This window comes from Palaemon carinicauda, chromosome 14 (assembly GCF_036898095.1).
Source record: "Palaemon carinicauda isolate YSFRI2023 chromosome 14, ASM3689809v2, whole genome shotgun sequence".
In the NCBI taxonomy this organism is placed as follows: domain Eukaryota; kingdom Metazoa; phylum Arthropoda; class Malacostraca; order Decapoda; family Palaemonidae; genus Palaemon; species Palaemon carinicauda.
This window is the reverse complement of record NC_090738.1, coordinates 122,049,558-122,067,057: the sequence shown is the minus strand read 5'-3', so window position 1 is coordinate 122,067,057 and position 17,500 is coordinate 122,049,558. Positions and strand designations below refer to the sequence as shown.

Below are 17,500 nucleotides of genomic sequence, written 5' to 3'. Positions count from 1 at the left end.
CAACACTCGGACTTGTAAACAAACCAGTCTTCAAAGTCTTCAATGACTTGGTGCTCGTACATCTGAGGGTCATACAACCTGGCACACAGGTGGCAGAAGGTTCTCTCTCCTCCGATGGTCGAAGGCTGGAAGTGATTTTTCCACGCGAAATATTTCTGGTACTCCTGTGAATTAAGAGATTTGTGTTTATTCATTTAAGTTAATGTAAGAAACTTTACCACATTATTATCATAGAGAAAACATTATGTCCGTTGACGTAAACGCATCCATCACACCAGCTTTAACAATAATACATTAAGATTCTGCAAATACTAGATGTTGTAGTGTAAGTTAGAGGAATAAGTTTGATATGAATTTATCTATTTGTTACTTGAGGTACAATGGCAGACATAAGAATAATCATAAAAAAATCTTACCTCAGGATTTCGTTGCAAGTACAGTAACTTCTCGGCCAGTTCCTTGGGAGTGTATTCATTCGCGTTTATGTATGAATTCGGAGGCAGAAACGAGGAGTAGTTTGCAAGTCCTCGAACCACAGGAACTATTGGATAATGAAGGAAGTTGTAGACCTTTTCAGTGATGTAGTCTTTACAAAAATTGTTCTCAAATGAAAACATAAAGAGGTATTTTTCTCCGGCCATTCTCAGGCATTCGTCGGTCAAGGGGTCATATCTATGAGACACAACCATTGATTGGCCACATTTCTTAGTCCCATATTTTCCATAGATATCAATATGGGCATATTTCTGAAATTTTTTCACATATTCTAGGCGATCAGAATGTACTTGTTCATTGTTTTTGGAGATGAAAGCTACGGCTAATTTTCTTAGCTGATTTCCTTGCTCTAACACTGGAGGTACTACCCAAGCGGGAGGAAGCAATTTTGCATCCTCTTTGCTGACAACGAACCCATGAGGTACTATGATATCAGCGTCGCTACGATACATCATCGTTCGGTTGAAGAATCCGTTGAAAAGAGTTATTTCTGATCTGTGCTGAGGGGACGCCAAGGGTGGAGACTCCATACTCAGCATAATCCAGGGCTGGTGAGGATTCCTGGGTCCCAGAGCCTCCATCGCTGTCTTGGTATCTTTTGACCCTCTTAATTCGATGATTATTGCATCAACGTCCTGTTTCTGTAATTGATATGAAAATCTGTTATCTGCAGTGTGACTCTACTCAATAGAGCTCCTCATCCTGAATGCTGAGCTACAGTTAATACCTTTGTTGTCTGCATGAACTTTCTTGCCTCCAAGGGTCTTGGAAATTAACTATTGTACAAAAGAAGTAAGATTTGGAATTCTTTAAATTTTAAATAAAAGGTCTTGAATGAGTATTTTCATATGGTTTCAAGGATGCAAAGCCAGAAGGTATTTTTATGTTATATTTGATTACGCGGAATATACTATCAAATATTTTAGATAAAATGTATTGTGTTTATTTACATCACTGTTGACCATAGTCCTCAAACTGTCAATCCATTGTAATGCACGTGTATTTCATACACGTGCATACATCATACACTGCAACTTCATGATTGCTCTCTCTCTCTCTCTCTCTCTCTCTCTCTCTCTCTCTCTCTCTCTCTCTCTCTCTCTCTCTCTCTCTCAAGTGTTTCTGTATGCCGGTGAGTGAGTACACTTATGTGGCCCAATAAATAAGCTGATTTAACGCAGATAACAAAAGGCTATCGAGTGCAATATAGCTACAAGTTTCCGTGAATAGTCGGTGATTAGTTTGAGGTCAGAAAAGTGGGATAAAACGTCGGCATAGGATAGTTATCTTGTGAATTACTAAAAATCTGATCAAGATGGCACTCTATAACACAGGTAAAGCTTGGGGGGACATTGCTGCAATCAGCAAAAGTAAATTCCCTGAGTTGGCGAAACAAGAACTAGACCATTTGGTAACAGAGGTCGCTAGTAACTCCAACCAGTGTGACGGAAAAATATTCGCAGACATATTGAAACAATATGATCCAACAAACTGGAGCAAGTCTGCGGAAAATATCAGCAAAATAATAGAAGAAATTCTAAAGAAGATCCAAGTGATAAAGAAAGTTTACATCAATCAACACATTCCTTCAAAGAACAATAAGAAGTCCAATATGGTGAATATGCTGATTGATGTATTGCGAAAAAGAATGCCAAAATGGTGCAATACATGTAAGATGTGGTATTCCATTATTAATCCACAACAGCTTATCAGGAAATGCGATGCATGTCATGTACCAACACATCCTACTTGCGCTGAAGTGCAACAAAAAATAAAAAATAAAGACACAAAGGTATTCTGTTCAACATGCTTGGTCTCGATAGAAAATATAATTAAGTCGAGACTGAATCTGCATATAGTTGAAGAAGAAGAAGAAGAAGAAGAAGAAGAAGAAGAAGAAGTGAAAAATGAACAGGATATGTGTAAGGATGCAGAGGAAATCATTGATGCAACATATGATGCCATTCAACAACATACTTACAAAGAAATAAATTATCAGATGGAAACAAATAATAGATCCAAGAGACTCTACCCGGACCTACATACTTTTAGAGAAGAGCAAGAACAAGAAAAAAAAAGAAAAGAAAGATATAGTCTGTGATTCACTGAAAAGAGGGAATTGCAGATTTGGTGAAAGATGCTACTACAACCATCCAAAGATATGCCATAATTATGAAATATTTGGTAAATGTGCGTATTTAGACGGACATGGAGACGAATGCAGAGATCTCCATCCAAAAATATGCAAAAACCTGAAAGAAGGAAAAGGATGCAAATTCAACAAAAATTGTCGATATATGCATCCTGCAACCATAAATGAAAGACAGAAAGCTCAGCAAACAGAAAAGAAAAATGAAAGCAAAAATGAAACACACAAAAAAAAAACAAGCCGAGTATATACCACACTATGCACAAAAGGCCCCAAGATATGATGCCTTTCAACCCAAATATGCACAATTAGAGCCCAACTACAAAAAATGCATCTATAATGCCAGGGGTTGGTGCAGATATGGGGATAATTGCAGGTATACACAAAAATAAATATGAAGGCGAAAGAACAAATATAATAGAAAAGTTGGATTTTTAATGGCAGAATTCCTGGAAATGAAGAAAAGAACACCATATCAGAACAGGAAGGAAGCATGGGAGAATCCATATGATTAACAATATTAAATAATGGGGATGAAACACGAACCATAATAGTGATGAATGCACAGGGTTTAGTCACGATTAACTCAAAAAGGAAAATAGAGTTCTTAGAAGAACTAACCCAAATTGAAAAAATAGATATATTAGATATAAGTCAAACATGGTATTCCCAAGGGACTGGCAGTGATGACCAGATATAGGGTTTCCAAACTTATAGATCAGACAGAGCAAATAGGAATCGAGGGGGAACAGTAATATATGGAAGAGACATAAATCAAGGAAAAGTCTGTGAAAAATACAGCAACACAGAATGTGAATTGACTGCGGTAGAATTTGAATATGAAAAACTAGTGAATATTGTAGTTTACAGACCCCCAAATACTAAGGAGTTTGGCATAATAATAGAAAAAATAGATGATATATGTAGAAACCATAAAGACTGGGATATACTCCTATCCGGAGATTTTAACTTTTCTTTCGTTGATTGGAAAGAAAGGATAGAAGAAAGTGGTTTTATATATACATATAAAAAAGAGAGTAATAGTAGCGCAGAAGATGAAAGGCAATTTGAAAAGCTTCAAGATATGCTATTAGAACATAATATGCAACAAATAAACCACAATCCAACAAGAAAGGACAATGTCCTAGATTTAGTATTTGTGAATGAGGTGAATTATGTTAAAGGAATAATAGTTTATAACACAGGAATTTCAGACCCCAGTGTCAGAGAATTAATAGTCCATTCCAAAGCAAGTGATCGCAGAGATAATCAAAGCACAAAACGATGAGAAGGATATGGCAAATATAATTTTTAGAGTAAGAATATAAAATGGTTAGAAATAAATGAAGAATTGAACAAAGAATGGAAAAATGTATTCGTAAGTGATAATATACAGGTAAATACGGATCTACCGTACAAAATACTGGAGAAAATTGTTGAAAAATATGTACCGAAAAAAAACAATAAACATCAGACATGCATACCAAGAGACAGAAGGATCTTATTTCAGGAAATTAGATAGTGGAAAAAAAAACCTTGCAAAAGAAAAAAATGTATGGAAAATGATGGAAATTAAAAGTAAGATAGAAAATGCAGAACAAAAGATTATATGAAAGAAAATGAAAAAAAGGGACTTAGAAGAAAGGACACTTTAAAATATCAAAAAAAAAAAATAACCCAAAGTACTTCACTCCTATGCAAAAAAGATGAATAAAGGGAGATTAGAAATAGGCCTTCTAAGAATTGACGGACGGTTAACGAATACAAAAAAGGAAATATGTAACATATTAGAAGAAAAATATAAGAGTGAGTTCACGCCAAGAATTGCGAATGAGAATAATGAAACAGAAATGAGAGAAGAAAATGTTGAATGTCTAACGGATATAGATATTAATGAAGCAGATATTATGCAGGCTATAAGCGAAATTAAAAATGGATCGGCAGCCGGACCAGATGGAGTTCCAGTGATTTTGTTAAAAAAAAAAAACTGCACACACTATCGCGAAGCCGCTTGCAACACTGCTAAGACAAATTGTAGATATGAGCGAGATATATGTTAAACATAAATTAGCTTATATAACCCCTATTTTCAAAAGTGGATCAAGACTAGAGGCAAGCAATTATAGACCTGTTAGTCTAACATCACATATTATGAAAGTGTATGAAAGGGTAATAAAAAAGAAAATAATGAATCATTTGGTTAAAGATAATTTATCTAAAATAGATCAACACAGTTTTGTGCCCGGAAAAAGTACACAAACCCACCTGATAGCACACTATGAAAACATACAAAAATATGATAAATGAAAAAGACACAGATGTGATCTATCTAGATTTTGCAAAAGCCTTTGACAAGGTAGACCGTAATATATTAGTGAAAAAAATGAGAAAGCATAATATTGTGGGAAAGATAGGAAAATAGGTAAAAGAATTTCTGCAAAGAAAACATATAGTGGTTGCAAATGACGAGAAATCAGATGAAGATCAGGTAATATCTGGCGTGCCACATGGCACGGTATTAGCTGCACTGCTGTTTGTTATTATGATCTCAGACAGACTGTAATGTTAAAAACTCTGTAGTGAGAAGTTTCGCCGATGACACAAGAATAAGTAGAGAAATTACTTGTGATGAAGATAGGAACTCACTACAAAGAGATCTAAACAAAATATATGAATGGGCGGAGATAAATAGGATGGTATTTAACTCCGGTAAATTCGAATCGATAAACTATGGAAACAGAGAAGGAATGGTATGTGCATACAGGGGACCTAATAACGAGACAATCACAAACAAGGAAGCAATTAAAGACCTTGATGTAATGTTAAACAGGAATATTTCATGCAACGACCAAATAGCAGCACTGTTGGCTAAATGTAAAGCAAAAATGGGAATGATATTCAGACACTTTAAATGAAGAAAAGCTGAACACATGATTATGCTTTACAAAACTTATGTACGTAGTACAATCGAGTACTGCAATGTGATATGGAACCCACACTACCACAAGGATATTGCACAAATAGAGAGTGTACAAAGGTCCTATACTGCTAGAATAGAAGAAGTTAAGGACCTTGACTACTGGGAAAGACTGCAATTTTTAAAACTATACAGTCTAGAAAGGAGAAGAGAACACTACATGATAATACAAGCATGGAAGCAAATTAAAGGAATTACTGAAAACATCATGGAGCTAAAAATATCAGAAAGAGCAAGCCAAGGTAGAGTAATAGTGTCCAAAACTATTCTAAGAAAACTAAGGAAGGCGCACAGGAGGTTAATCCACTATGCACCAGCATCAATAATGCAGCAACTATCTAATGCGCTGCCAGCTCATCTAAGAAACATATCGGGAGTGAGCGTAGAAGTGTTTAAGAATAAGCTCGATAAATACCTAAGATGCATCCCACACCATCCAAGACTGGAAGATACAAAATACACCGGAAGATGCATTAGCAACTCTCTGGTGGATACACGAGGTGCCTCACACTGAGGGATCTGGGGGAACCCAAACATAGAATAAAGCAATAAGGAATAAGGTAAGGCACCGATAATTGAAGAACCAGTTTAAGCTTGCCATTGCATGTTTTATTACCTCCGCCAGGAGGGTATGTTTTCGGTTCGGTTTGTCTGTTTGTTTGTTTGTTTGTTTGTTTGTTTCTCTGTTTGTCTGTCTGTCTGTGGACAACGTAGAGGCCACATTTCTACACGGAATCACTTCAAACTTGGCCAAGTAGTTCCCCAATGTGTATGGAAGAACTGATTAAATTTTGGTCAAGGTCACCCCAAGGTCAAGGTCACAGGGGTCACTGGTGTCACTATGACATAAGTGGCCATATCAAGAGACAGAAATAAAGCACTGACTTTTGCATAAGCCAACAGGGAAGTCCTAGTCCAGGCGCAACCCATGGGTGATGTTCAAATTTATAAAGGTCAAAGGTCAAGGTCATATTGGTGCATTATATCAATGTCATATTAAGTATCAGTGGCAAATGAACAAAGATCACTTGAAGGTCAAAAGTCAAGCAGGTCACTTGAAGGTCAAGGTCACGTGAAGGTCAAGGTCACGTGAAGGTCAAGGTCACCTGAAGGTCAAGGTCACGTGAAGGTCAAGTACATTTGAAGATCAAGGTCACTTGAAGCCAAGGTCATGTGAAGGTCAAGGTCACGTGAAGGTCAAGGTCACTTGAAGGTCACGTGAAGGTCAAGGTCATGTGAAGGTCGAAGTCACATCAATTCATGATTCTAGGACATATGGCGCTCTAGGTCACCTTGGCGGAGGTATGTCCTCTACGAGGACCATGTCCGCGTTCAGGACTTGCTCACTTGTATTGTTAATGTTTTTATGTTAATATTATCCTTAACCGTTTGTATATGAGCTTGTTATGTCGTTGAATAAACCAGTCTTGCCCAGCCTGTCTTTCTCTTAAGACCCTTTTCAGCCTGCTACATTGGTGCTCCACAATACACTTTGACGATTACCAACCAACGAACCTGCCTCCTCTATCCACGCTGCATCAATGAAACTGCTTCCCTTCGCCAGTAAAGAAGCTTTTGCCTGGTTTCAGCGCCCTGAAGTTCGGGCGTGACTGAGCAAAGCATACTATGTCCTCGCAATGATCCCCGAGGACTCTTTCCCGGAAATCTCCAATTGACCAACGAGTGGAGTGGTCAATGATAGTCCACAGGTATTAGTGTCCTTGTCTTTTTTCTCTGCATTTCACATACAGTTTTTACCCTTTAATATCAAACTTTTACCATACCTGCTTTGTACCAATTACTTCAGACATACAACCTCTTCCTAATCTGAACACACAATATTCTTACCCTAAAGTGTGTGTATTCTGTCACTCTGCATTACTTTTTAATCATAAGTTCAAAACTCTACTATACCCATATCTCTCATTCTTACAGTCACCTCTTTTCACCTTCTTCACTTATATATAATCTTCTGAATTACAATGAGACCAAAATGGCAATGATGGAATAAATACTGCATAATTACCTTTTTCACATCAAATATCACTTCACAGGGAAGAGGACAGAGTTTATTCCGGATGTGTGAGGTCTGCTCGTGCCAGTATGACTCCCAAAAAGGTCTTGCCCAGAGCAGTACCCGAGGGATACTTCCCTTCCTAAAACTGCATTGAAAAGAGGTCATTAAGGGATGGATATAAGTTATATTTATTTTTACAGTTATCACTATCTTGTTGATAGAGTGATGGTACTAGGTTTGCTGTTTTGGAGCATCAAAATAATATAAAACCGAAGAAAAATAATCAAATGCTTACCGTATTCTAAGTCTTGCTCAGCCCTAATATCTAAAGTTGACTAAATTGTGTTTAAGTGTAGTGTTCAAACCCATAGAAGTAAAACACTCGAAGCAATACTTACTTCTTCTTCTCTGGAGCTAATTTGCCAGCAGCTTTCTGTTTATAAAGAGTCAGCAAAGGCTCAAATATCTTGTCTTCAAAAACGATGAGGTCATCTTCATGGTTTAGCGCTAGGGACATAAAATAGATATAATTAGCATCGATTGACTCTGTGTGTACACACACACACACACACACACACACACACACACACACATATATATATATATATATATATATATATATATATATATATATATATATATATATATATATATATATATATATATATATATCTTACGAGGCTGGTCTTGAGTAGAGTAAATATTTTATTTATGTATTTCATTTGTGTATTTAAAAGGTGTATAGCCAGGTGAGTTCCTCTCTTGTAGGTTTAAGTAATTGTATGTAGAATATGTAAGACTTTCGTCGTTCATGCAATTGTATTTTTCATTCAAGTAAATATATGTAAATTCACGATTTTTTTTTAGAATTAACTTTTTATTTCACGTATTTTGTTACCAAGTCTAATGTAATCTCGTATAAGTATGCTATACAAACCATACAAGGTTTGAAAACGAAGTATTATGTAATTTTTTATGTTTTCATGTTTTAGTTCCATATGCTGGAAATGTTCTTGAAAACTCCAGAGGTAGTTTTATCTTTTATTTTATGTTTTGAGCAGGTAGGTGAGCCGAGTTAGCTGAGAGAGGGTTGCCTTGCAAGCGAAGTTATTTTCACTGCTCGATAGACTTAGTTGCAGCTTTGGCGCCGCAAGGCCTTGCCCCCAAGCTATGAGAATGATCTACTAGAATCATCCAGAAGTTTTTAAGTCAATATACTGTATATGTGCCCCTAGGAAATCGTAAGCAGCAGAAGAGATCCAGCCTGTCCCTGTGAATGAGCCATCATCCTCTCCCCTCAAGTGCGTTAGTGTGTGCCCACTCAAACGTGATTAGTGATTTCTATCCAACATATATCTTGTGTAGTGTGCTCAAACATTAATAAAGCCATTGAATAATATTTCCAGTGTGTTATATTAATATAAATACTCATTTAATATAAATTTTTTTAACTGGTCCTGTGAGATCTAGGTGAAAACAGTGAAGTGTATCTATTTTGACTTAACTGTTCGATTACCTCGTGTGATCCAAAAACATGCAAGTGTATCATAAACATTTATGTAAATTTCTTTAAGGATTTAATCATTAGAGTGTTAAAGGCTAACTATTGCCATTAGATATCAAGATTAAATATTTCTATAAATTAATTTTCATTGAAACCGGTGATTTTATAATTTTCATAAGTATCTTTATCTTGTATTAGTCTAAGGTTTTGTTCAGATTTGATGTATAATTTTCATAAGTATCTTTTTCTTATATTAGTCTAAGGTTTTGTTCAGATCTAATATTTCGAGTAATTGATTTTGGTGATAATTTTCTTTATTAATGTTGTAAATTTTTATAGAACATCTATTTTGGAAAAGTGTGTATTATTTCGAATACCAGTATTTCTTACAGAGCTCTCTTGTAATCCCTTACTAAGAATCAAAGTAAGAGGTTGTTTTGAAAAGTTCAAGTAATTAATATCTAAGTTTTGTTTTGATTGTATATAAGAGACCTTTGGATATTCAGTGCTTTTATATATTGCTGTCTGGGATTTATATAATTTTCTCAGAGCTCGGGTATTAATTTTTCTTCAAGTAAAACAGATTTATGTAAAAATAAACAGGTGAGTTTGGAACTCGGAAGGTTATGTAATTTGCCAGTCGTTAAATATACAATATATATTTTTGGTGCCCAGACCCGGGACCATAGTATATATTTTTTGGTACCCAGACCCTTGGGATCAAGTGAGTCGGTTTTAAATATTGGTGATAACAGAGCCGTGTTTTCATTAAAGGTTTGAACAATTTAGTGTTGATAGGATTCTGTGTATTGTTAGGATATATTTTTAGAGAGGTATAAATTTTTTGTAAAAGACAAGATGGCAAAGCTAAACATCCAAGAGTTTTTGAAAAACCCAAATGTTCAGGAATTGTCAGAAGCTAATGTAACTAAAGCTCAGTGGCTCTTTATTTAAATGACATGTGGTGGCCATGCAAAGAGTGGAATGATTTAAAGCCCAAATCAAGTGTCTACCCTTAGAAGCGTTGATAAACTCGGGAAGGTTGTCAGAAGAAGATATTGTAGCAGCTCGTGAATTGGTGGAGGAAGCTGAAGCAGAATTCGTAGCGAAGCAATGATCCGCTGACCTAGGAACTGAAGGAATGAAAGAAGAAAGGGATGTAGAGGCTAAGATTCAATAAATTCCAGTGGAAGAGAATTTGATTAAGTTGAAGATGATGACAGGAGAAAGAGAAAGGGAGTAAAAAAAGAGAAGAAGCCAGATAGATCGCAAAACATACGAGGGAAATGGAAGCAAGGCGGGAAGGAAGAGAGAGAAGAAGCATGACATGCGATGGAAATAGAAGCAAGACAAAAAGAAAGAGAGAGAGAGAGAGAAGACGGGAAGAAAAAGAGATAGAAGAAGTGAGACACACAAAGGAATTGGAACCACTGAATGCTAGTACAAGGTCGGCAACGCAGACAGAGATGACCAATGCTTTGCACAATCCCGTGTTTAATGTGACGAATGCCCAGAGGATAATTACAAAATTTAGAGGAGAAGAATCCAACGAGTTCTTCAATCATTTTGAAATGGAAAGAAGATAAATGGTCTGTGTTATTGCACAGTGTTCTCATTAGGAAAGAAGTATCAAGAAGTGAAGAGGAGCGTGCTGCAAGTGTATCAGATGACCCCTGAATAATTTAATGAAAGATTCCGAAGTTTGAGGTAGGACGAGAAAATTACTTTCCTGGATTACGCTTATAAGGTACGACATAGAGGTTGCTAACGTGAGGGATATGGCTGATTTAGAAGAACTAATAGTGCTGGAACAATATGTACAAGGAATTCCTGAACATATTCGAACGTATTTGAGAGAGAGGGAGGTGAAGAAACTTGATAAAGCCGCTTCCCTGAGTGAATATTTTAATATTATCTGTTGTAAACCCTCCTCAAGTATGAAGTTTCAACCATCATTCCGACCAAGTGTCAAGTATTCGTAGAACCATGGAAACCAGTTCAGTAATAGCTATGTGAGCATCTTCAATAGTTACAGCGGAAGTACCATTGGTACTGTTCCAAAGTAGAATGCAATAGCACCACAGCAACAATCATTGAATCCTTCTCCTTCAGATATCGTGTAAGATGTGCACAAGGTTAATATTGTCTGTTTTAAATGTGGCAAGAGAGGTCATATCAGTAAGGAATGTTGGTCAAACCAACCGAAAGCAGTCGCCCAAGTGGTTAAGGATAATTGAACTTCACAGAATATGAAGACGGAGAAACAATCAGGAAATGACGAAGAGAAAAATAAAGCAGCTAACGTTTACACGACGAACAGGAAAAACCCAAAAAGTCTGGATGCCTTTAAACCATATATTTTGAAGGTATGTTAGCAGCAATAGATGGAGTGAGCAAACCCTAGTCAAGATATTGCACAACACTGGTTGTAACCATTCATGTGGTGACACGATGTGTACACCTGTTGGTGGGACAGTTTCTCACAGGAGACTCGGTCATTTTGAAGGGAATAGGATGTGAGGGGGTTACCCCTATTTGCCATTTGAAACTGTCATGCGAGTTGGTGACAGGTCATTTTGATTTTGCGGTAAAGGATTCATTGGCTGTTGAAGGGGTAGAAGTCCAGCTGGGTAATGAAGTTAGTGGAGCGCCGTTTGTGCCTTGTCCCATTGTAACAGAGAAACCATTGAAGTATAGTCCTACAACTGAACTCGAGACGGCCTACCCGTATCTGTTTCCTAGTTGTGTGACAACTAGGAGTATGACGAAGAAATTGGCTGCAAAAGAATAAAAAGAAACCGAAGGAGCGATGAACTTGTGGGATTTGTTTCCAGAAGAAGACAATTCCCATGATAGTACGCAAGAGGAGAACTCCCGAGAGAACCCAAGACAAAGAAGCAATGGATTTGGAAGAAATGGAAAATTCAGCATTAGAAGTAGGACAAGTAAGTCGGAAAAGGCTGATAGGATTGCAACGGAAGGATGAGACGTTAACAGAGTTATTTTACTGTGTGGTAGATGAGACGGAGGTGCAGCAGTCTCCCACCTGTTATTATCTTAAAGATGGGTTGCGTATGAGGAAGCATAGACCCTCTAATATCCCTGGGAATGCCAGAAGGGGGATATACCGTCAGATACTGATTCCCGCATCGTTGAGAAAACAGGCCATCGCCGTAGTGCATGAGACTGGACACCAAGGGATATGGAAGACGATGGAAAAGATTATGAAACACTTTTTCTGGCCTGTCATGCATAAGGACGTGAGCCACTTTTGCCGTGCATGTCACGTCTGTCAGATGGCTGGAAAGCCTAACGAGTACATTAAGAAAGCTCCCTCGTCTTGGTTAGTGCCATAGCCTCTGTACCATGGTCTTCCACTGTTTTGGGCTAGAGTTCTCTTGCTTGAGGGTACACTCAGACACACTATTCTGTCTTATTTCTCTTCCTTTTGTTTTGTTCAAGTTTTTATAGTTTATATAGAAAATATTTATTTCAATATTGTTACTGTTCTTAAAATATTTAATTTTCCTTGTTTCCTTTCCTCACTGAGCTATTTTCCCTGTTGGAGCCCCTGGGCTTATAGCATCCTGCTTTTCCAACTAGGGTTGTAGCTTAGCAAGTAATAATAATAATAATGATAATAATAATAATTCAAGTGAACAAGGAGAACTGTTTAGCAACGTAACGATCGACATTGTGGGACCATTACCAAGGACGATTTTTTAAGCTACTAATATATATTAACCTTGATGTGTCCAGTGACAAGATACCCAGAAGCCACACCCATCTGGAACATCAGTGCCAAAATAATCGCCAAGAAGTTACTAGACTTTTTTACTAAGTTTGGTATTCCGGAAATTGTTCAAAGTGACCAAGGAACAAATTTCACATCAAAATTGTTTCAGGACGTGATGAAACTGTTGGATGTGAAACAACTACTATCCAGAGACCCAAGGTGCATTAGAGAGGTTTCATTGAACTTTGAAAAGGATGTTAACGAAGTACTGCAACAAAACAGGGAATGAATGGGACATCGGACTGCCGTTGATGTTATTTGAGGCACATAATGCTTATCAAGAAAGCAAGGACTGTAGCCCGAATGAAATGGTGTTCGGACGAGATGTACGAGGACAGATTAAAATGTTAGCAGAAAAATGAAAGGATCAAGAAGAATCAGATGGAGAATATATCAAGAATTTGAGGAAAAGGATCGGCGAGATAAGGAAATTTTCCATAGAAAACCTGAAAACGAGTCAAGCAAAATGGAGAAAAGGTTTGATACGAAAAGTAAGGGCAGACAGTTTGTGGTAGGACAACAGGCGTTAGTTTTCTTATTGATAAGGAGACTCCCACGCACCAATAAGTTCCGAAGACCTTTCAGGTTTTTAGAGAAGATCAGTGTCCTGACCTACATTATCAAAACCCCAGGAAGAAGGAAAAGTCAAAGGAAAGTACACATTAACCTACTGAAACCATGTTTAAGTGAAGACGAGACTGAAGCTTTACAGGTGTGTATGGTGCAAACCCTACCATCCACGAAAGACAACGATGGTTATTAGGTAGAGGAGGTAAGCAAAGTGAACAATTCATCCATCATTCGGAACTTCGGAAAGACATTAACTTATTTGAACCAGAAGCAGCAAGAGAAATTAAGCCAATTAATTAGAAGTATCCCTGAAATTGTCCCGGATGTTCCAAAATGAACTAACTTAATGAAGCATGAGATATACCTTAAAACATCGGAAAGACCATTCAAGGAACACGCTTATCGACTGTCGTATCAACAAGAAGTCATGAGAAAAGAAGTGGACTATTTGTTAGAAAACGGATTAGCAGAACAAAGTTCTAGCCCTTACAGTTCTCCATGCTTGCTCGTGAAGAAAGCAGACAGATCTTTCAGCATGTGTATGGACTAACAAAAGTTGATTTCGATCAGTGTGGCCGATGATTATCCATTGCCGCTCATCCACTAACTACTTTACAATATCGGACGAGCAAGGTTCGTCTCCAAGATCGACTTGTTAAAAGTCCATTATCAAATTCCTTTGGACGACAATGCAAAATTGTTATCAGCCTTTATAACCCCGTTTCGGTTATATTAATATGCCGTCATTCAATTTGGTCTAACGAACGCACCCGCTACCTTTCAACAAGTGATGGATAACCTTCTAGGATTGATTGAAGGAATAGCCGTATATCTTGATGATAATGTGATATACTCATCGACCTGGGAAGAACATCTCTGAATCCTGAAAATGGTATTTCAAAAGCTGCGAGGAGCATACCTGATGATGAACCTAGAGAAGAGTGAATTTGGAAAGGAAACAGTTCACTCCGGTAGCCACTAACATCGAAGAAATAAGGAAAGCTTTACCAACAGCCCCCACCCCAAAGGAGGAAGCAATTACTACGATTTTTAGGGATGGCAGGACTCTACCGACAGTTTAGCCCGAGTTTTTCGGCTGTAGCCGCTCCCTTGATGGATTTGACTAGCCCCAAGAAAAGATTTGTGTGGACCAACGAGTGCCAGGGATTCTTCAACAGGATAAAAGCCATATTAACTTCAAAACCGATACTGTGAGCACCTGATTTCAACACAAAATCTCTGATCCAAGTGGATGCATTGAACAATGGGATTGGAGCTGTCCTTTTACAAGAAGGAATGGAAGGAATTCTTCACCCTGTTTGTTTTATGTTATTGAAGCTGAAGAAACATCAACGAGCATACTCAACAGTTGAAAAGGAGCTACCAGCACTAAGAGTAAATATTCCATTCATGCATTTTTTTTTTTTGTGTATTTAAGAGATGTAATGCCAGCTCGTAAGATGAGCTCCAATCATGTAGGATTAAGTAAATGTATGTAAATTACATAAAGAGTTTCGTCATTCATTTATTGTATTTTCATTCAGTTAAGTATATGTAAATTTACGTTATTTATAAGAATTAACTATTCATTTCATGTAGTGTTGTTACAAAGTCTTATGTAAACTTGTTTAGCTATGCTGTATCACACACATGAGGTAATAGCACGAGGGATTACGTCATTTTTTATTTTTCCATGTGGTTAGAAAAGGCATGAAATTTCTTAAATTAGGTTTATTATTTTTTTATTATCACATGAGGTAGATGGGTGGAGTTAGCTGAGAGAGGGTTGCCTTGCAAGCAAGGTTAGTACCACTTCTTCAAATTTACTAAGTTGGCAGCCTCACGCCGCTAGAGCCTTGTCCTCACGCCACAAGAACGATCTATTAGAAAATTCTAGAAGTATTAAGTCAATAAATATAGACCCTAGGAATGAATAAGCAGCAGCTTCTCTCCTCTCAAGTGTGTGTCCTCTCAAACGTGAATAAGATTTTACCCAACGTATATCGCCTACAGTGTTGTTTAAATGTTGGTGGAATTAATTGAATTTTAAATCAAGTGTAGTATGTTACTGTAAGTACATCTAACATAAATTTTTGTAACTGGCCCTGTGAGATTTAAGTTAAACAGTGAAGTACATTAAGCATTTTGCATAACTGTTCTGAACTTTGTTGTGAACCAAAAGACGTAAATTTCATTTAGTGTTTAATCATTAGCTGTTTAAGTGTTAACTCTTTTCATTGATTCTCAATATTAAATATTTTCATGAATTAATTCCAGTAAAACAAGTGATTGTATAATTTTCATTGAGTAACATTTTCTTGTCTTAGTCCAAGATTTAGTTCAGATTTAATATTTCGAGTGATTTATTTTTGGAGTTAATTCATGTATATTGCTGTTGCAACTTTTATAGAATATATTTATTTTTGTAAAGTGTGTATTAATTCGATCACCAATATTCTTCTCAGTATTTGCTCGTAATCCCTGACTAAGAACCGAAGTAAGAGGTTGGTTTAGAATAGTTCAAGTAAAGTATTCACCCCGAGTTTGTTTTGAGTAACGTAAGAGAACTTTGGATATTAAGTGTTCCTATATATTGTTGTCTGGGAATTGCGTAATATTCTCAGAGCTCTGGTATTTCTCAAGTATAACAGATTTATGTAAAATAAAGCAGGTTAGCTTGGAGCTCTGGAATTTATGTAATTCACCAGCTGTAATACACACAAACACATACACACACACACACACACACACACACATATATATATATATATATATATATATATATATATATATATATATATATATATATATATATATATATATATATATATATATATACTCTGTACAATTACTTTCCGTGAAAACCCATTAAATTTTTTCACTGATGTTCCATCTACAGTACTTTCTCCTCCCCTTATTACTGATACATTTCGTCTTTTCCCTTATGTTATTTTCATCACCCTCTCCTTCCTCTTCTATGCCTACATCTGCTCTTTAATTTCATAATACTAGTACAACTCAAATAATCTCTTTTATATTTTCTATTCTCGCTTCCAACCAATATCATTGATGGAATGAGACAAGACTGGGAAACTAGGAGACGCACATTCAAGCAGACATTGTGTATACTGATTTGAGTAGCATGGCATATGTGGGGTTAAAGAAAATATTAGATATAACTACAGATTAAATCATATGACAAACAAATCTCTGTTCTAAATTAAAAAAGAGCTTGTTGCATATTCACCTTTGCTTATAAAGAATTTTGGAGCTCTCTTTGTATCTACCGTAACAAGAGAGATTTTCAAAAGCATGTAGAAGGATAATCCACATATAATCAAAGACACCAACAGCTTCTTTACCTCCATGGAGTACACAAAGCTCCCAGTTCTATGAATTTCGGATTTTTTTATTTTCAGCTGTTTTGGATTCTGTAGATTTGGCTGAAAAAGAAGAAGAAAATAAGCTGCTAAAACAGAAGCAAAAGGAAACATTAGGCATAAAATTTTTCTGGACATCTTGCTATGATTTCAGGATTTAATGGACCAGTGTGAGGATACTTCAGTTTCCCGAGGTAGTGAAACACGAGTAATATTTCACTCCATTTCTATGTCTTACTAGTAGAGATACCTGGCGATGCCCGGGTGTAGGATTAAAAAGCAATACCAGTATATGCAACTGGTCGATTCTTGTAAGTTATCTTTGTGATGAGTTATTCTTAACCTCATGTTTTTTAACACCTAAATACTCATCACCCAATATTTAATTTGTGGAAACTGCAACTGTGAAAATGAAACATTTCCTGCGTTATAGCTATTCCAAAGAGTATATCTGCCTTTTTAACAAAGGCAGCCTAACTTTCCCTCCACTGCAAAACAATCCAGGAAGTTCATTTTTCCATTTCAGAGCACCACTGTGATTACATTTTTGCGCCATCAAGCCAATTTTGTACAATCTCTTCTGTTTCATAGCGATGTCTTAGGTCATATCTA

The 17,500-nt window shown here is 36.7% G+C and overlaps 1 protein-coding gene across 1 annotated transcript in view; it reads right to left on the bottom strand.

The window, feature by feature from the left end:
• Positions 1-16,936, bottom strand: part of LOC137653305 (4-galactosyl-N-acetylglucosaminide 3-alpha-L-fucosyltransferase FUT6-like) — a 17,011-nt gene extending 75 nt beyond the window's left edge. The window contains exons 1-5 of the mRNA XM_068386675.1: positions 16,756-16,936; positions 8,037-8,145; positions 7,648-7,783; positions 417-1,136; positions 1-164 (exon numbers count right to left, since the gene is read on the bottom strand). The exon at positions 1-164 is cut by the window's left edge and continues 75 nt beyond it. Coding sequence (XP_068242776.1) covers positions 1-164; positions 417-1,136; positions 7,648-7,783; positions 8,037-8,145; positions 16,756-16,876 — 1,250 coding nt within the window. The 5' untranslated portion in view covers positions 16,877-16,936. The remainder of the gene's footprint in view (positions 165-416; positions 1,137-7,647; positions 7,784-8,036; positions 8,146-16,755) is intronic.
• Positions 16,937-17,500: the final 564 nt, after the last annotated feature.